This window comes from Artemia franciscana, chromosome 5 (genome assembly GCF_032884065.1).
Source record: "Artemia franciscana chromosome 5, ASM3288406v1, whole genome shotgun sequence".
NCBI lineage: Eukaryota > Metazoa > Arthropoda > Branchiopoda > Anostraca > Artemiidae > Artemia > Artemia franciscana.
In genome coordinates this window covers 32035612-32056694 of record NC_088867.1, presented here as the reverse complement: position 1 = coordinate 32056694, position 21083 = coordinate 32035612, and the positions used below count along the sequence as shown (strand labels likewise).

Genomic DNA, 21083 nt, shown 5'->3' with positions numbered 1-21083 from the left:
TATGAGCAATGCTAAGCATCATATAACAATTAATTGTAAAAAGAATACTTACTCTGTACCATTGCATATTTAGTAATATCAACCATACATTTTTTTCAAGGGTTAAACATGTATTTTAGACACAAAAATGATTAACATGTATTTTCAATAGCAATTAAGTAGATGTTTCAAATTTTCACCGGCAAAACTTAGATTTCCCCATTGGTATATTTTGTCCCTCTGTATTTTTACTAGGATTTTTGCGATTACTGCAAATTTTGACCTTCTGAAGGGAGGGGGGTAACGGACCGTCCCCCTTAGATTCTTCCCTGTTTGTGCCGAATAAAAGTACAACGACAGTTTGTACATTGTCTCTTTCAGATTCCTTTGGAACATCGGTATGAAATGGTGTAGAATTCCTGTATAATGAAAACAATCATTTAGAACCGTAAAATGATTTATTGTTCTATATTAAGAACAAAAGACATAATGCTACTAGAAACTCAAATAAGCTACTTTAAGCAACTTTTCTAATAACGCTATTCGCGTCTTTTCTTCGCGCGACGTTTTGAACTGTTTCTTAGTTGTACTTGCTATCCACTGAAAATCTTAAGTTGTCACGACCTTTCTAATATAATTTAATTGAAGTTAAGAGCATGGTTATTATGAAGTATTTAGTCAGGGGTGAAAACGTCAGAAGCAGAAATACTTCGTACATAACATACAAACATTTCACAAGCGACGGCGATATTTGCCGCCCAAGGCATATACGAGGATCTCCGCCCCCTCCCTAAAATAATTCTGTGAAAAACAGACTATGACATGCAGACAGGCTAAATATTTAGGCCAAGTCAACCCTTTTTATCATTAAACATGGGAAGAAATTCCTTCGAGTGACCCAAAGTCCTAATTTTTTTTTATATAGCGTATGACAACAGACAATCTATCAGAAACTGAAACTGCACGGATCTTCATTGAAAAATATACCTCTAATTCAAAACATAGATACTGTCAAAATATATTAAGCTCATTTACCTACCCAAACAAATACAATCTAAACATAACTTGGATACATAAACCGAATCAACCGAGAAATCTGATTGACATCTTTTTCTCAACGTCAGTTTTTGCAAGAACGTTGCAAAACTCTTCAAAAGATATTCTTTGATCATTATCCGAGTCTGCTTCAAAAATCGTTCGCTCAGCCACACAGGACAGTTGCTCTCCACTGAAAACAAAACGAAGAAGAGCCAGTTAATCAGTTTTTATAACAGACTCTTTATAACACCAATGGGAGTTCACCCCTTCTCCCCGCCCGTCCATATTAGACTAAATTATATAAAAATCGCAATTATTTGTAATGATCAGGATAAAATATAACCCTTTTATGAAAAGCAGGATCTTTTATTCAAACCTTGGCTCCTGATTCTCTGAACTATTTATCCAAATTATTCCTCCTTCCACCTCATATGGAAAGACTATTCAGCAATTCTAGGAACAGTAAATACTGATTCATTTATACAATTTTTATATTAATACTAAAAAATGTAACGCATGGAATATCTTTGGAAGTTAAGAATACAGAAAATTCTCCAAGCTAAGTCAACTCAGTTCGAAAATGACGTATTACTGCATTCTTGCTATTATCATTTCACACTTTCACACATACAATAGACCCAGGGGCGGATCTAGAGCAAAATCTTGAGGGAGGCCCAATGTGACACAGGTGCCGATGAGCAAAACCTTGGGGGGGGGGGAATGTGACAAAGGTGTCAAAAATTGACCAAGTTGACACATTTATTCTAAAAAAGAGTGAAAAAAGAAAAAAGATAGGGAAAGAGGACGCCAGAAAAATCTTGGGGAGCGGGGTTCCCCGTGGATCTACCAGTAAATAGACACAACTATGTTACTTATTGCTCAAACTTTCGTTTTGAATTGATAAAGGGTCGTATCCCTCGTTTTTTAAAACCTATAAAGCTAGCAACACTCTAAAAACCTTTTAGAAGGATAGCATTTAGGGCATCAAGTTTCATCCTTTATAAGACACAAAAAGAGAGAAAGAGAGAGAGAGAGAGAGAGAGAGAGAGAGAGAGAGAGAGAGAGAGAGAGAGAGAGAGAGAGAGAGAGAGAGAGAGAGAGAGAGAGAGAGAGAGAGAGAGAGAGAGAGTGATATATATAATATATACATATATATATATATATATATATATATATATATATATATATATATATATATATATATACTAGTATAGTCTTTTGATCCTGCCAGTTTTTAGGCCAGATTGGTAAACTTAAAAAATTACAGCAGTCTAAACACTTACTATAACCTTTTCCTGTACCAAATTTATCCAGGCTACCATCTATTCGTATTCCTACAAACTTGGGCACTACATTTCCCAAATAAAAAAAACATTTTTCTACCTGGGATCCCATTTACTTGTTCCAGTAGATGTATTAGCTTTGAAAATGGTAGGATATGGAGTCACGGGTGAACATAACTCAGTGAGGCAGGTCAATCGATTCTATAGATAAATTTTGCAAATTTAGACAAATAAATTTTGTCTGGACCAAAGGAACCTTAACAAGGACAATAAATTTGGGAAGGAAAGTATAGATGTATTGATTCTTGTTGCCACAATCTGATTTTGTTTGCGGGGGGGGGGATGATACTTGTATAATTCAGGTCATTTAGACACTTCAATTAGAATTTTAGGATCAAAGCATCCTCAATAACATGAAAAAATCAAGAAAAACAAATGTGGTTTTATTGACTCCTTAGTTTTTTTTTAGAGAAATAAAAAAAATGAATGAGCTTCAAATGCATTTATTTAAACAAACAATCAGTTTAGACAAGATGGCTTCACTCTTTGGTCATCAAAACATTGCGTAAATTTTCCAGTTGAATGAATGATGAACCCCCTTTAAATGCAAACAGAATCGTGTAGCAAAAATATAAAACCAAAAAAAAAAATGCAAAAACCCTGCTACTGCTAAAAAAAAGCTGACTGAATAGTCCACTTTTTTAAAATTTAGATTAGAGTGCAGAATTTTCATTCTTATGCAGAAAAATGGAAAATGATTCGGTGCATAACGAGCAAAGTCTTGATAGGTTCAAAAATTAATTAGGCCTAATGTGTAACCTGACTCGATGCAAGGACGACCTAACCTGAGACTCTGTTCTACTTCTGTACAAAACCAGCCACTGCATAACTCAGAACAAAATCATGCCAAGTTCAAACTGTGACCAACTCTGTGAAAAGCCGAGCCAGGTCCTGACTAAGTACTTCTATAGATCTGGGAAAACATGCAGATATTTCAGGGTGATTGAGAATGTTTCAAACCAAATAAAAGATTAATTTAACAAACAAGGATTGTTAAAAAAAATTTCTTTTAAGACTAAAACTTAATTTCCTAACTATGACTGAATTCCTTACAACCTTAGGAATCAGCTCAAAAATCTTAAAAGTTACATCATTTGCGATGCTTTTCCTGTCATTACCAAGCGTTCAAAAGATCTGAGCTTCAGCCTTCAGTTCGTTCCGAGGCTGAAAAAAGGCTGGTAGAATCAATTAAAAATAAAAGAGATCGGATGATTTGTTACTTCCTCATTTCCAACGTCCATTATCAGACCAGAGATAATACAGCGATTATTCGTATCTTATTTTTTATCCAATAGCCCTATAATAAAAGCCTTATCAGACTTTGGTATTTTTTTTCCCTTTTAAGATCAGACGCATTACTTTTCACAAAAAGGGGATAAGCTTTATAGAAGCGCATATATTTGGAAACGACAATTCTATACCTGATATATCCACCAACCATCATCTGAAGAATAGATAGTAGTTCATCTTTAGAAATATAGCCATCGTGGTCTTGGTCATACATATTGAATGCAACTAAAGAGAAAACAAAATCACTAACGTGATAATAAGGTAAATACGTCATAACAACAGAAATCTACTTGGCTTAGTTGCCAAATCTAAGAAATTAAATTCCTAACTGTCAAGACAAATTAAAATTTAGCAGCCTGAATGTTGCTTTGACTCTCAAAATTTCAAGAAAATAGGTTTTAAATTAGTTTTTTATTTAAAAGAAAAGACACAGAAAAGACCCATGTCCAGAACAAAAAATTAATAATTCTCCTTCTCAATTCTAATTCTCAAGAAGTTTGTAAAAAAAGACATTACGTCCCCTGAGAGCGGTTTGTCGTATCTGCAACTTTTTCGGGAAGTGGAGTTAAGACTGCCATCTAATGTGAATTTTTTTGCTCTACCGGATTCCATCGACGATTTGATTGTATCTCAACTACAAGTGCCTCAATTTTAGATTTCTCGCTTATCGTATCTCAGATTTTGCCGTTTTGTTAAGAGCGGTTTTGTCGTATCTCATATGGGAAAAATACATAGACGTTTTTGTCGTAACTCCGTCGACATATACTTTTGAAGAAGAAAAGATTTGGTAGAAGTTTCACAATGAGACACAAACGGACATTATTTACATCTGCACAAGCTGCACAATATTTACAGGAATCCAGGTCCCTCATTTTTGTGGAATTGACTAATATTTTGTTCCAAGAATATAATATATATTATATCTTAGATTATATATATATATTATATGATATATTGTACATATATAGAGTATAATTTGATATGATCAAATATCTGAATTGTTATGATTTTTGTTGCTTATCAGTGGTCAGAATAAATCTTGGCTATGATCGTGTTTTGGTAGTGCTTCCTTGTAATGCAGCAGTCTGTCGATAAATTTTTGCAGTTCATATTATTGACTTACAAATAAAGTAAACATACCACTCGATGCCTTTTTTTATGTCCTTTATAAATGTAATAATCGCTTTTATAGCAAATTCAAATTTAAACACTTTTTGACCTCACCTAACTAACCCAGCCTAACCTAACTAACCCAACCTAACCTGACTATAAATAATTTTGGCGCTGAGAAAACGCAGCATTATTTTGTCAAAAACGACCGAAAACGCATACTTTAATGGAAATTCGGCGCCAAGGAAGAAGAAAACGGCAAAATAGAATTTATTTATCCAACTTAATTGTTGAAAATTGGTGCTTGTGGATTATATAACATAAAAAAAATTGGATTTATCATGAAACAGTAAGTTTCTCAAACAATCTGAAACAGTAAGAAAATCAATGAGGTATACTGTTGCATTTGGTCCGAGTTTTAGGCTAGGCGTGGAGCAAATGAAATAGCTAGTGGATTAATGGTCATACTGGAAAAAGCTCTTGATACTTACCCTGATATATGTCACTTAATTACTTGGTCGGACTCCTGCGTGTCCCAGAACCGAAACCCAATTATAAGCTTCGCCATTAAAGGTGTTCTAAGAAAATTTCCACGCTTAGAAGAAGTGGTTATGAAGTTTTATGAACCAGGTCATTCGACTATACAGGAGGTTGATGCTGTACATATCACTATTGAGCGGGGACTAAAGCACCTTGATTTGTTTTCTCCACTAGGTCTGGTGAGGAAGTAACTGAAAGTAAGAAAGACACGTCCTTTGAATGTCCTACAAATGACCCAGTCAAAGTTCTTTGACTTTCAAAAGCCAGCAAAGCTGTACAAGTACTCGTTGGCAACGCATTCAAAGGTAAAACAACTTGAGTTACGTCAGGATAACTCTAAGAGAGTATGGTTCAGAACTTCCTTCTCTGGAGGCTTGCAAATGGCTACTATATCACAAGAATGTACTTCGGATAAAAAGCGTCCCAACACTTCGGCTGTCCGTGTTGTCGAACGTCTTGTTTTGCCCAAACTTTGTGGCAAAAATATTGATCTACCTGATACGAAAATCAAACATGTCATGTATCTCCTGAAGTTCATCCCCAACCAAGACCAGAAGTATTTTGAAACCAAGATTGAACACTACTAGGCCAAAGGGGCTAGTGAACGTTTGGAGCCTCTCCGTGTGCGCGAGATCCATGTCCAGAGGAGGATTTCATTGAAGCTAAACGGCGGCCAGCAAAGAAACTGAAGAAAAATGAACATTTCTGATGTTTTTGTTAATTTTATACTTTTTCAAATAGTATTGCTGCATCAGAACTCGTTTCGTACCTTTATGGTGAAAAGAATAGGCAGTCCACACCATTTTATTGTATCTAAGTTTACAAAAATTTGGGTAAGGTCGGATTGTCGTATCTGTATTTCATTTCACCTTTCATCTTATATTCGGGAGACCCTCCTAGTTATTTTTTCTCTTTTTTTTTTGATGTATTTGCGAAAAAAATCGGTTGTACCGTGTAAGTTCCAGCAAAGACGAAATTTTCAAAGTCGCTTTTCTCGGAATTTTGAAAACCTTAGTTACGACAAAACCGCTCTCAGGGGACAATTAAGCGATATTTATCAAATCTTAATGTGGAAGCTATTTTGTACGAGCCTAACCAAGTAAATAATATGCATGTGAACTGAATAGTCCAGGTAGCAAAGGAAGTTATCTTACTTTTTTCCAAAAGTACATGATTTATTGGAGGTTATTAAATATAGATCAGCTTTTTAGAAGACTAATACGTAGAAAAGCTGTATAGAAGCTTCCCATTTTAACCAAATTTACCCATTTTAATTCTATCAGGACGCCTCTGGAGAGGGATTTAGATCATTTAGAATATATACTCATTAATAAAAGACAAAAAAATCTTTATAAACTTTTCTAACAATCCAATACTATCAATGCAACATAAACAGATAATGAGTGTTAGTTTTTGAAATTCTAATTCTGTATGTCAGGAAATGTTATAAGGAAGTAAAGCCAGCGTTAAGTATGTTACTTCTAAATGTTATTGAAGACTGATTCAGCTTAGGCTAGGTTGAAAATGGTCTTAAATGTTATATTGCTGTGTTAACATAATTTGTAGAACAAAACACTGATTCAATGGCCTTACACCTATACGAATTTTAGGATACAAAACACAAACCAAAACTACAGAAAATCTTTGGTTGTTCACAAGCCAAATTATCTTGAATTTCATATTTCCTCATCTTTCCTCCAATATCTTCACATGTAGGCATGCCACATCCTAGGATATTTTCTACAAGCATAAATAAACGCATAGAATACATATTAAAGTTGTAACGAAACAAAAGCAGGAAAAATGCAAAGCACTTTATTTCTCTAAAAATGCAAAGCAATTTTTCTCTATAGCTACCATATAATTTGTCAGTTTGTTTTGGAGAGGGGAGGAGGTATAAAGTTTGACTTCCAGTCATACGCTTCGCATGCCTATAATGAGAGCGCAGCCTTAAAAAAACCTACTGTCACCAGTTGCACAGAAAGAGAGCTAGGGACACAAAAAGTTGTTTATGAAAGATGGAGGACGAGTACGACCTAAGGATCCGAAGATTGATGGTAAGCCTTAGTGAATGCTCCACCGCTTCTCTGTTACTAAACGTTTCAGTAACTGATCAAAAGTCTAATATACAGTAAAGTTCGTAGGGTTGTTTGATCATGGGTCTATGAAATGTTAGTCCATTGGCAATAAGATAAAAAAAAAACATTTTTTTTTAATGACCTAACTGAACTTGCCTGAAATGTTTCACACATCTGTCAGGGACACACAATTGATTACAGTCTATTTACAACTAGATAAGTTGTAAATATACATTGATATGCCAAAGTACATAATTCACTACGTTGTTTCTAGAAATTCTTAATCTTTGATGAAAAACAGATTTGACTCTTAACAAGTTAAACACCCCATTTCAACTAAATATCCAGATTTCAATTTTGATTCAAGGCTGTAAAAAGGTAGAACTCGACAACGAAAAGAAAAAAAAAGGGTACATTGGCAGACTCAGCAGTAATTAATTCAATATCAACATTAATGGAAACGATCGTTCGACATGAAGCAGGACAGCGTAAGATTATATAGGGATTAATGTAAGTGTAAATCTCCTAAACCAAAACTTTTTTACAGGTTTTAAACCTTCTTGGGCCATGGAGCCTTGTAGGGGTAGAATGTTATTGTTGTCCATTTATTTTGATGTTAATAAACTGAACTCAACTTCCAAAAAAAAAGAAAAAGGAGGATAAAATCGGCGACAAAATACTAGCAAAGATTATAATTACATACTTCTACATAAAATCAAATACTGCTAGCTAAAATTGAGATGGAAATACAATTTCCTTATTTATGCTTCAAAGAGAAAGTGAAACAAAAAGCCAAAGCAGACGAAGATTGATGTTCAAAAAAAGAAACTCAAAATACAGTTGGTTTGTAAAATAATCAGTTATTTTACTACACACTGTCTGGACAATAACATATAATTTCACTTTTTATAGTTATGGCATAAACTGTCAAAGCTACATATCCAGGCGGAAATTTAACCTCAAGTCACGTAATAGTGTAAGTAATCCCATTAAAAACAAAATAAATAGAATCCTTTGACGAAGTTTGAAGAGAAGTCACAATCTCATTTGATGCTTGATGCAAAAGCACATACTTAATACAAAGAAAGTTAAGAAAGGCTTACATTGAAGCTTTTGTTCTCTGGAATTGAGTCCTTCTTCTTTACTTTTGGTGATTGGTCGGAAATGAGCAAGAATACGAAGAAATTGCCGAAAGTTTACAGTATCTGAATTTTCAGGAAAAAAAGAGTTGATGATCAGTTCACCAAGTGGATTGATTGCTAGCTCAGGGATTCTCATAAAATCTTCCCTTGATAGGGATCCAGCATCTCCTTTGTCAAGAGATGTAAAGCGACTATAAAGACGCTCTATTTGATTGCTGCTGACTGCAAAAAAGAGCAAATCATAATAACCAACAATGAATTTTATATGTAAATTTATGAGTTTTAAATATAAACTTATTAATTTTATCAAATTTAATTAAAAATACAAATTTCATCACTATAACCATTAAAGAATAAATACAACAACAGGAACAAATAGGCAACAAATACTTAATTGGATTGACAGCAATATAGTAACCATGATGTCTACATAAATAGTCACTTTTCTACGCTTCTTAACAGTTCTCATTGTGTTACTATGAATCATGTGTTACTACAAAAGTGTTTTAAATTATCCATTAGAATGTTTTCCAATTTTTATATTATACTAATTTCAATTAAGTAGTTTTATTTTCTTCTATCTTTCTCTGAATTACTTTTTTTCTTCAATGTATAGATGCAGAAGAATCATAAGTTATAACCCATTAATACACACAATGTCTCAGTTAACAGGTGAACATTTTAATGTCACTATTAAAAAGCAGATGAAAACATTGAAAACAGGCAAAACTTGAAACAAGATAGTGAACCTTGCAAAAACAAAAAATCTTTTCTGTACAAACAAATAATAATGGAACTCCAGATATTTTGGCACCACAGCTGGAAGCATTTATTAACAAGAAAAAAAATAGCTCAGACAAATTACCACAAGCAGAAAAAATTAAGAATAAACGCAAACACTATACAAAAAAAGAATACAAAAAAACTCACATTTCAGAATGTCAAATTCAATGGTAAAACTTAAATTGTTTAAACAACAACTAGAGTTTATATAATGTAAGTTTTCTTCTTTTTTTTTACAGCATTTTAGTTTTTTCTCATCTTTTTAGGTATGTCTTAATATGTTTAAGCTAACATTTGGACTTTTTTAGCTACAAGGATTTATTATTTCCGAATTTTGATAATGCACTCATATTTGTACAAAAAACGTTTTCATTTCTCCTATTTATAAACACAAGGCAGTGTAGTTTAAGAAATTGTTTATTTTTAATGACAATGTCAGCTGAGTCTTAATGAGCCTGCAGTGATAGAATAGGATTTAGTGGAAAGATAAGCAATTATTAACAATGCAATGCTGCTAATGCTAACTTACATCCAGTCTCTGCCTGAATTTCTGCTATTTCTTCTTCCTGAAGCTGAGATGTATGATTTCCCATCGTGTTAATCTAAAAATGATATTAAGATAAATATAAACCACAAAAAAAGTCAGAGCAGAAACAGCAACAGCTAATTTAGAATAGTATCTGACATGTATGATATTTGGAAATAATTTTAAACGCGTAATGTAATTCAACAAATGCAAAGAGTTTTCAACTTTGTGTAGTTGGTGCCCCAAGTGATGCAGCCAATTTTCTGTTTCTATCAAACATGTTACCGTCTTCTAAGGGTAAGTTTCGTTCTAGCAGATAGCTCTGTCAGGTGAGAGAGCTGCCAGTTTTAGTGGGTAAATGGAAATTTGCTATGCAATTTTCTTGGCTTTTAGCCAGCATATAGCCTATGTTTAGATTAACAACCAAAATTTCAAAAATAGGCAATTTACAGATTCTGTACTGACAACTTCCCAATTATAGAACGAATCTACAAATTCTGAAGTTTTGAAATTCTGAACCCTGGTAATGCCTGGATTGCAAGAGCCTGCAGACTAATATTTTTGAAAACAAATTTCCTTAAAAAAATGCATGATTTTAGCTGCTTCTATCAAACTTCAAGTGAGTCTGGCATTTTCATTGGGAAGGTAAATGAAGCTGGAAAGCTCTGAACGCCTGTGAATGTTCGTCCCCTTGGATCAAGGTACTTGCCAATATTTCTGGGATCTGCAAATGAAGTGCACTGATATGTAATGAATGTCAGATCTAAAGAACAAGAACTTTTAAGTAAACATAATAAATATTATCAAGAAATATTGAATGATATTTTAATGTAACTGTTCTGGTATGTGTCTGTTTTATAATTTATTACATTTGGGTAAGTGTCAACCCAGATACATGTCTGTTGATGGGGAGTAAGTTTATCTAATTTCTTGGAAAGTTTTTCACTGATGGGAATTGGAAATTTCTGGCCCTTGTTTGTTATGCAAATAAGGGGAATATTGTTCAGAGTGAGATGTGTTCAAATTGGTGTAGAGTTGTTTTATTTATTTGCTGAAAACAGCTTTTTATGGATGGTATGATGAAAATTGGTGTGTATAATTTTGTTTTATTTTCCAAGTGACATTACACAAGGGGATGCCATAACTTATGGCAGACGCCTATATATATATATATATATAACAATATATATATATATATATATATATATATATATATATATATATATATATATATATATATATATATATATATATATATATATATATATATATATATATATATATATATATATATATATATATATATATAAATCAATTAATTACCTTTAATCTGTTCTAGCAAATTCCTTTTTTAGTCCTAAAGGTGGTTTCAAAGTATATGCTGAAGTGATGTTCCGTGAGTTTTTTTATGATAAAACATAGAAAGAAAGACATATATCATTCAATTCTCTTTCCAAATGCAGTATTCACTACCACTGCAATTGCACCCCAGCCCTCTCCCCCTTACAAGGTTAGATTTTTTCCATAGGCAATTGGTCAGAAGCTTTCAGCTCATCAACTGGCTACAGCTATTCAGCTGTGACATCTAATGATGATTTTATTTATCCTGATCTGATTTGCACCAATAAACAGGATGATCAATAAACAAAGCTTCCTTGCACATCTTTTATGTATGCAATCACTTCCAACTTTCAAAAGTCAGATCAAAAGGAAATTTGTATCCATTAAAAACAAAAAAGTCAATAATGAAACTGTAGTGAAAATTGAATGTTCTGCAGTCAAAACAAAAGCCAAGCATAGCTGTGTTTGAACTAGCATTACTCTGTCATTCTTGGTGCTGTGAAGTTACCAATATAATTTGCTTTTGGGTGAATTTGAAAATCCAGCCAAACAGTTGGCACCTTAGTGTTGATTCACTGACTAAGCAAGCAGAAGATATGTACCTGCCGGTAGTAAAATCCCTTAAATTGTGGGGATCAGGTGAGCAGGGATCAGTGCTTCCCTTGCTGAGTTAGCTGTTAAGGTAGCAACCTGCTTTATCCAGTGCAACCCAGTTTTCATTCAGCTGCTGTGGTGTATAGGTGATTAGCATAAAAAATTGCTCTAGGATTGTATTTTATGACAAGAGCATTGGATAACAACCTTGTATGAAATTGGACTTGATTACAGATAGTGTCTAGTGACATCACTGGAATGGGTGAATACCAATATGTATACTCGCCTGTTCTGAACTTTATGCAGACCTGTCTGCAACATCCAGATATTGCAAAGGAGGCAGTTATCACTACCATGAGTAATAAAAAAAAAAATAATAATAAAGGAGGCCCATGAGAATTTGGTGAAAATACTTGAAAGCTATAATAGTGATTGGATTAAAGAGAGGAGAGCTCAGACTGGGAGAGAAATAATGATGGATGATATCTGTGAAAGCCTTAAAGCAGCAGAAAATGTTATCAGGTGGAAGTTCAGGTTCACAATCTGGAAGATCTCAGAGGTGCCATGAGTTCCCCAAGATGTTTTAAAAGTATTAACTATACATGTCAATGAATGCACTGAAAAACTTGAGTCCCTCATTGACAAATGCAGAGCTTGTGTGCCTATCCCCAGCAAATGGCTCCCACTTCCCTCTTCTCAAAAGGATCTATGTCATGTGTTTATTGGTAACATTTCTCTGGAAGCAGCTGAATCATGCTCTAAACAAAACGAGTCTTTGAGCAAATTTGTTGATCAAGAACAACTTCAAAAAAATGACTTAATGAGAGCAGATATCATCACTTATCTCAATTCAGAAGGGGCTGCCAAAGCCCTCTCCAGTTTAATGACTAGCAAGCCTGAACTGGAAGTGAAATATCAGAAACTAAAATTTGCTGCAATTGCCAAACTTGTACCCCAAAGTACTACACCAAATGGTATCTGCAAAAGTAAATCTGGCACACTAGAAGCTAAGCAATATGGCAAATCAGGTACCATGACACTCCTTTTTGGTAATGCCCTTGCTCAAGACAAAGTGCTGAAGCTAGGGATTTATGTGGAGAATACCCCATCTGAGAGTAACCAAATTTAGGGAAGTCTCCAAACACTGCTTCTGTCGCCAGTCTTTTGACCATCCTGCTCGCAACTGCACAAACAAGGTCAAGTGTTCTTGTTGTGCAGACTCCTACACATCAACAAAAGAAAACCCATGTAGTGTAGAATCTGTGCAGTATGCCCTCTGCCCAAATGTGCACAACACCCACCCAAGTTACAGTTTCTCTTGCCCCACTGTTAAGAAAGCACTCCTGAAGAGGAAAGACTGAAACAAACGATTGAAATTTCAATTTTTTCAAGAAATGTTTATGGGCATAATGCAGGTAAACTAGCATATATTCATGAAATGTGTTCAAATTTTAACTTTGTGTGTCTCCAAGCACATCCTCACAAGTGACAATTTTGGCTTACTGCAACAAATTCCTCATAAAACTATTTTTCTTGACAAAGCTAAGTGTTGATATAGTCATGGCAGGCCTTCTGGTGGTACATCAATACTTGTTGATGATCAACTCAATTGCAACTTCCATGAATCTTGTGATTATTATCTAGCAGTAGAATTTGTAGGACACTCTGGATTCTTTTTAATTAATGTCTACTTACCAATAAACCTTAACAGTGACCAATCAGAGAAAAAGTTCTCAGAAGCATGTAACCACTTCAGTAGGCTCAACCATAAACTTGGCAATAGGTGCTATGTGATTTGTGGTGATTTTCAGTGTGACCCAAACAGTCTTGGTAAACTAACTGATATACTCCTCACCAGCTTACCTGACATTGTCTCCACATATGCAAAAAGTCAGCAGCTTACTTTTAGGCTATTCATAATTCAGGCTCAACTAATAATATTGACCATGTTTCATTCAACATAAGACTATTAGAATCAGAACACTATGAGTGACCATCTTGGCCTAAGTTTCGAAGTTCATTCAAGCCAGTTGTCCCTAACCCCAAAAGCAGAAAATTCTATATAAAGTTGGAGTAATCAAAAATAAACAGAGAGCTGTATGCCATCATGCACTGAAAGTTGCAGAGACAGCTGCTGTACCAAAGTGCAAAATTAGGAAAGGTGCTCACAAACTGGGATGGGATACACAATCAAAGAGTGAGCCTTATTACAAGCTGACCTAGGAAAATTCTCAGATTAGGCACAACTCTGGAGGTTAGAATTCAACATTAAGAAATTCAGAAAAATTCATTTTGGCAAAAAGAATTTGAGGTATCAGTATCACATGTGTGGAATAGATGGCGTTGGGTAAATGATTGGTTTCTCCCATGCTGAAAGAGACCTGGGTATACTTGTGGATGATGAACTAAAGTTTGACAAACATAACCAATCAGTGGCCTCCAAAGCACTCCACAACCTGGGAATTGTAAAAAGAACATTCCATAGTAGGTCACAAAAGCTGATATTAAAACTATACAAAGGACTCGTTTGGCCAAAACTGGAATTTGGTATGTGTATAGCAACCCTATTAAATAAAGGCAACATGGAAAACTAGAGAGTGTCCAAAGGCAAGCAACTAAATCAATAGAGGGTTGTAAAAGCCTAGACTACCCATCCCACCAGAGAAGTTGAAGTTTCCTACCCTATCCAATTGACAGAAGGGTGGAGATGTCATCATGGTGCATAAAATGCTGCACATTCAGTACTTGCAACAAAATATGCTTGAATTTGACCAGTCAACAAGAACTAGAGGACACACCAAGAAGGTGTACTGCAAACAAGTCAACATCAGACTATAGGACAACTTCTTCTCAGATAGAGTTGTGGGGCTCTGGAACTCCCTATGCAAAGGAGCAGCTTAAACCCCTAATGTGGAGGCCTTCAAGGGATTTGTGGACAAGGATTGATTGTGCAAGCTGTATCTTCAAGAATGGGATGCAGCTGACACATTGGCTCAAAATCTTGACCAACCAGCACCAAGAGAATAATTCTTTATTCACTGGACAATGTGATTCAAGTTAATTTAAGATAATCAATGAAAAGAAGAAATGGAAAATGCATGGGGTATATATAATTTGGGCTATATATTTGCACATTACAGGAAGGTGGGCATAAAGTAAGGTGAAGTGCTCTTAGAAAAAATACAAGTGAGTGTTTAAGAATTTTTAAAAGTTGTTTTCAGGATCTTACAGTGCTTCCTCCTGAGGACGATTAACTCTGTACTAGGACATAACTATTGCATAATACCAAATAAAGCAAATCTAAAAGAATGAGAACAAAAAATCAACAGTCTTTAGAATAAGCTTATAATCCTGGGCTTTATCAGGTCTCACCAGTATTGTCTACCTAAAAACTACCATCCCTTCATGAGCATTGCTTTAGAAGGTTATATAGATGAATAGCTTTTTACCTGTTCTAGACTTGACAAAACTAGTTAGTCTAGATTTTTATATCCTTAATCTCTTTTCATTAGGTCTAGTTTCTGAAAATATAATCCCATTATTTTGGCAGGATCTAAGACAAATCAAGGTTTTTTTTAAATGTAAGAAATAGATTTACAAGTTTCTTTTTCTGGCAGAAATCCATGCTCATTGCAAGAATAAAAGACTGTTCTTAAAAGGGTATATCAGTATGTTTAGATACCCTAGTGTTCAATTAAGAAGAGGACCTAAACCAGACTGGTGCCCTAGACTATGATTTTTACTAACATTCAGCTATACCAATTGAAAGCATGCTCACTCAAATGGAGCAATTGAGGCTACCTCCTCAATAGATCTCTTTGCATTACCATAGGCTACAAAAGAATTAGACTAAGACCATAGTTTAGGGTAAAAGACTTCTTTTTGGGAATTACCACTTTTCTTTGGCATTCCAGAAAATAGAGGTGGGTTTTCAGACTGCCCCAATTCCACTACAGCATGACAAAATGTAAGAGTAGCAATAAGATTTTGCCTTTTGTCAGCCTTCTTGGTAAAGTTTTCACTTTACCAAAAATAAGTCACCATTAATTCAAAATGTGATCTGTTTTGACAAGCAATTGAAAAGGAAAAAAATCATATTAAATATTTGTGATTTTGTCCTATATAATAAATTTCAGGCTACATTTTTATGATCACAATACAATCAGCTTTCTGTTAATATATGGATAAAACTGAAAGGATATAAACATCAAAATAGGATGATTGATATGTCCAAAAGGACATACCTTTTAGGATTTTTTAGGATGGCTAAGTCAATACAGGCTACAAATAATTTCAGATGTTTAGACTTAAATAGGCCTAGGCTAGTCTTAATAATAACCATATTGATGCATAGCTTAGATTTTTAGCAATCCATTGATATAGTGATTCTCCTCAATTACTATATGGTAACAAGATGTGAGGGCTTGAGTTTTACATAATTTTGCCCATTTGCATAGCTTACTGTTTTCCTCCTAGTTCCTGACCTAGAGCTTACATTAGGCTAGTTTAAAATCTATTTTAACGTCATCAGGACCAATAAGGCATCAATAGGTGGATGGACTTAGAATGATTGACCTAAACAACTTAATAAATGCTATAGGCCTAATACATTACCACCTTTGGATTTCAAAAGCAGCTTTAACTTTACTGTCCTTAGTCTGAGCCCAGGGTTACCACCAGACTGAAAAATTCCGTAACGCCCACAAACGTAATCCACAACTCATGCAAACGTAACTTCTTTGTAACTTTTGACAGGAAGAGACAGGAAAGTCTCTTTTCAAGGCAGAGTTCCTTTATACGCTATAAAGAGTAGCTCTTAAAAAGGGAGACAGTTGTTGCCTAGATATTTTAATAAATATCTTTTCCTGTAATCCTATTAAAAAAAATCCCCCCTCAAATTCTAAGAGGTACTTTTTTGTATCATGATTAAAAGCTGGAACCCCACCCTCCTTTCTAAATTTAATAGATTGGAAATAGAACCCTTTTTGCTTTTGAAGTATAAACAGCCATGCATTTAAAAAAAAAATAACTTGATCGGGTGCAAGTTGACCTTTTCTCTTGGGCGATTTTGAATGACAGTTCAAGTTCCAAAAAGTTTGTTTTCACGCAAGAAAAAAAAAAAAAAACCATTAGATAGATTTTCATTCACCTGTTTTAAACAAAGCCCCTGAGAATGTGGAGATGCATATTATGCATTGGGTGAAATTGCTCAAGTTCTAATTCTGCCAAACAATCCTTTTGCAGTTGGACTAACTACTCCAAAATTAAAACAAGAATCCAAAGGCTTCTGATCATTTACGATAGAGAATACGGTGAATTGCAGCTACATTTCCACGGCGGATGGCACGAGTGTCTTCTTGCTTTCGGCTTATCTAAATGTTATTTGAGCAAAAATTAAAGAATTCTGGTAGAAAAATTCAGGGAAAATCTGAAAAAGTCAAATAATTTTGGAACATTTTCAGAAACTCCTTGTTTGTTTGGTCGTCAAAACCGTTATATTCGACATTTTAAAAAAGAAGAAGAAAAAATAAGAATGGCTTTATCAAGTCCGATACAAAGAAAAGTAAGGTAAAACATTGTTTGGTACAGGAAAACCTATTAAAATAGAAAAATTATGCCTCAGAAGTTATCAAAATGTTAATTTTTTAGTTATTCTCTAAACCAATATCTTTGAATAACTAGAAATTGGCTTATATAAATTGACGGTCCAACAATTTCAGCTAAAGCATTAAGATTTATGATAAGGAGAAAACAGAATATGTGTTTTATCTTTGAACTATGTTCGGTTACCCCTGGTTCCCACTGCTGCGTCAATCCCGACACGATTTTTTTCTGGCGGAACAAACGTACGACAGAATCGGATAGAGGTTCACAAAGAAAAGCAGACTTTTGCGTCGCTGCGACAAACGGACAAAATTAATTAACAGCCAAAATTAGCTTTTCAATCAGCTTCATGACTTTGGTTATGATTGTCTTTTTTCAAAATCAGAACAACGCATGCGATTTGTCGTATGTGTTGAAACTATTCAACGTATCCGACATTGCAGCAAAACTGATGGTTCTGCGTCGTTTGTCGCACGATTTGTGTCATTTGTCGCAGGATTCTGCGCGAAATCGCAGCAGTGGGAACCATGGGCTAAGGTATGATTGTTGTCTTATCGATTTCACAGCACCCAAACGTATATTGTTGACAAAGACCACGAGCTAATCAAATTCATGATCATCATCTTTAAATTGCACAGAATTTTCAACACAACTTAGGTTATAGTAGCAAGATTTTTTTTAGAGAAAAGGATTTATTTACAAAACATATAATAAAGGCTGTTGCTACCTCCCCTAAAAAGCAAAGTTTGTGAAAGGGGGAGGTAGAAAAAACAAAATCATTAAAATAAAAAGGATGCTTGAACATCACACTAAAAAATAAGTATAAAAACAACGGCATCACTTTAATTTTCCTCCTGCTTTTTCCTGGATCCAGGCTTCTGACTTCCTCTGCTTAACCTACCATTATAATTGTATACCTTATTCAATAGCTTTTCCTTTAATCAGAATTAAAAAAATACTGTGAAACTATCTTTTATCTAGTTGACCAATAATGACAAGAAAATCTATATGTGACAGTCGAACCATAGAAGGATATATATCAGCCCCAGAAAGTCAGTCCTGCTTCTGTAGAATGAAAATAAAACGCTAGTAATGTCACAAAAACGAGACATCACTCCCATGCTTTCTGTATTTTAGATTTCGCACTATGTTCCGCTTAAAATTCAATTTTACTTTTAAAAATTGCCACCAAAGCATGAATTTAACCACCGTCTGAACATTCAACATTGGATGCAGAGGTTCCTGACTTTTAATTTTTTTTTATAAATTTAATTACTTAGCTGCCTCGAGAGTTCTCTAACTTATTCTTTTTTTTCCGAGCCCGTAGAGGCATTTCTACATATCAATTTTCGATAAATGTCGAACTAAAAATGTGGAATTTAAAAATAATTATTATATTTCTGTATGCACGTTTTTCGTAAAATATAGTGAAGAAAGTTGTAAATTAAGAACATCGAAGTTCAAAATTATTAAACTTTGATGAGCTCGTGGTCTTTGTCAACAATATACGTAATTAAGACATTTGACATAGCTCATACTGCCTCACATCAACATGCACTAAACGTCGGGCAGTTAAGGTTTTCTCTGTAAATTTTCCCAATTAAATCTTAGCTGATTGAAAGTCTAAAAACAAGAGGCATTATACATCACGGCTCAGGACTAGAAGCTTTATTCTAGAGTCGTTTATTAAAATCTGAATGGAGTGCATCCAAGTGCTCACAATAAGAAACTACGTCACCATCTTTTTTTTCTGTTCCTGATAAATTTGGAAAGTGGCTGAATTCTCATCTGTCCGAAATTTTGCTTGTATACAAGAAGTTTTATCATAAATGCAGAATGCCATCCCTGCTCAATTTTGGCTGTTCCATTTATTCTTTCTCTTTTACTGACCTGACTTTGGAGGCTTTTAAATATCATGTCTCAGACGGCCTTTTGTCTTAACCATCAATTAAGACATTTGGCATATCCCGTACTGCCTCACATCAACATGCACTAAACGTTGGGCAATTAAGGTTTTTTCTGCAAATTTTCCCCAATTGGATCTTAGCTGATTGAAAGTCTAAACACAAGAGACATTATACATCATGGCTCAAGACTAGAATCTCGATTACCAACCATAGATCACAAGATATAGTCATAAGCCAGCCTCTGGCCCAATAAAGAACTAAAATATAAAGAATGACGGAGAATATTCTCCAGCTTGAACCAACATAATTCATTTCCCAAGTCAATGCTGCCTTTGCTGACCCTCCTGTCGAAGAACCTCTGAGCAGCAGTGAAAAATATTTCAAGAATCTTATCTATCTGTTTCCAAGGTATTTCTGGCTTATTCACCACACTGAATGTTTAAATAGACGAAAAGTCACAAACCACTAAGCATGAGCTGGTATCTGTTTAAGTACCCTTATGAGTATATATTTTACGAAGTCGCGAGCCTGCAGACGAAAAAACGCAGCATCTTTTTTTCAAAAATATTCCCTCAATTCTCCTTTAACAAGAAATCCCACAACAACATCTTCTAACTGCCGCAAGTTTTGGAGCTGTATTTACTAACTCCAAGATACCAAACTCGGTTGATCATCCAATTGAAATTTATTCAGTGATTTTAGCACGCGAGCCCTTGAGCAAGTAACGGAAGAAAACCTGGAAAAGTTATATATCTCACCTGCTTTGGGCATATCTACCCACTGCTTCCCTTTACATGGAGTTAACAACTACTTTTAGACTGTAAACACACAAAGGCCTTTTTAAAACCATTGACCTTGCAACATGTAGTCTTCATGTTGGTCATGGGGCTTCTACCAGTTCAAAGCTGCAAAGGTTTTCAGCAGATTGCCTATGTGTTGACAAAAAGAGGCAAAATTGTCCTTCTGACTTCCTTTGCTTAATCTATCATTATAAATGTATACCTGATTCAATAGCTTTTCCTTTAATCAGAATTTAAAAAAATAATATGGTGAAACTATCTTTTATCTGGTTGATCAGTAATGGCAAGAAAATCTATATGTGACAGTCATAAAATAATAGGATATATATTAGCCCCAGCAAGTCAGTCCTGGTTCTGCAGAATGAAAATCAAATAACAGTAATGTCACAAAAACGAGACATTACTCCCATGCTTTCTGTATTTTAGATTTTGCACTATGTTCCACTTAAACCTTAATTTTACTTTAAAAAAATGCAACCATAGCATGAATTTAACCAATGTCTGGAAATTTTAAGATTGGTTATAGAGGTTCCTACTTTCAAAGAATTTTTACAAATTTTATGACTTTGCTGCTTCGAGAGTTCTCTGATTTATTTGACTTTTCCTAACCAGTGGAGGCATTTCTACATATCAATTTTCGATAAATACTTTTTTTTACATAATGTAATACTTACATTGTTTTCATAATTCAAGTTTCCTGAAAAATGAGAAGTTTACATAAACTTTTCGTTTCGACTTGGTATCGTACATTACGCTTTTGTATTAAGACGCAATACATTGTGTTTTCATGTTTATTTGAATGATTGAAAATGGTCAGTGATTTTTTTGGTTACAAGATAACAAATAAGCATCTCAGAAACCACAATGACTAGGTCAATTTCAACACTTCCTGGGTTGGAATGCTAGAGTATTTTATCGGCTATTGGCGTTATATAGTAGTGTCAAAAAGATGTCCCTACAAATAAGGATTAAAAAAAAAAAAAAAAAAAAAGACAGAACACTTTTTGA

The 21083-nt window shown here is 34.4% G+C and overlaps 1 protein-coding gene across 4 annotated transcripts; it reads right to left on the bottom strand.

Moving 5' to 3' along the window:
- Positions 1 to 981: 981 nt before the first annotated feature.
- Positions 982 to 16516, bottom strand: LOC136027278 (calcineurin B homologous protein 1-like). Of its 4 annotated transcripts, none has more exons than XM_065704364.1 (5): positions 16382 to 16516; positions 9833 to 9905; positions 8482 to 8742; positions 3782 to 3875; positions 982 to 1207 (listed from the first exon to the last, which is right to left on the bottom strand). In XM_065704364.1, exons 2-5 carry the CDS (start codon positions 9894 to 9896, stop codon positions 1063 to 1065), a joined length of 564 nt encoding a protein of 187 aa, XP_065560436.1. In that variant the 5' UTR covers positions 9897 to 9905; positions 16382 to 16516; the 3' UTR covers positions 982 to 1062. The 4 variants fall into 4 exon arrangements, with proteins under 4 accessions (XP_065560436.1, XP_065560439.1, XP_065560437.1 ...); XM_065704367.1 differs by having other exon boundaries at positions 16379 to 16403; XM_065704365.1 differs by lacking the exon at positions 16382 to 16516 and adding an exon at positions 16260 to 16371.
- Positions 16517 to 21083: the final 4567 nt, after the last annotated feature.

What these genes read in the sequence shown, in the direction of transcription:
- LOC136027278 (XM_065704364.1), bottom strand. Translation starts at nt 9,896, where the DNA reads ATGGGAAATCATACATCTCAGCTTCAGGAAGAAGAAATAGCAGAAATT. An exon ending in CAGAGAACAAAAGCTTCAAT is followed by an intron (nt 3,876 to 8,481) that starts GTAAGCCTTTCT and finishes TTTTCTCTTTAG; the next exon opens with TTGCATTCAATATGTATGAC. An exon ending in ATGGTTGGTGGATATATCAG is followed by an intron (nt 1,208 to 3,781) that starts GTATAGAATTGT and finishes TTTTGTTTTCAG; the next exon opens with TGGAGAGCAACTGTCCTGTG.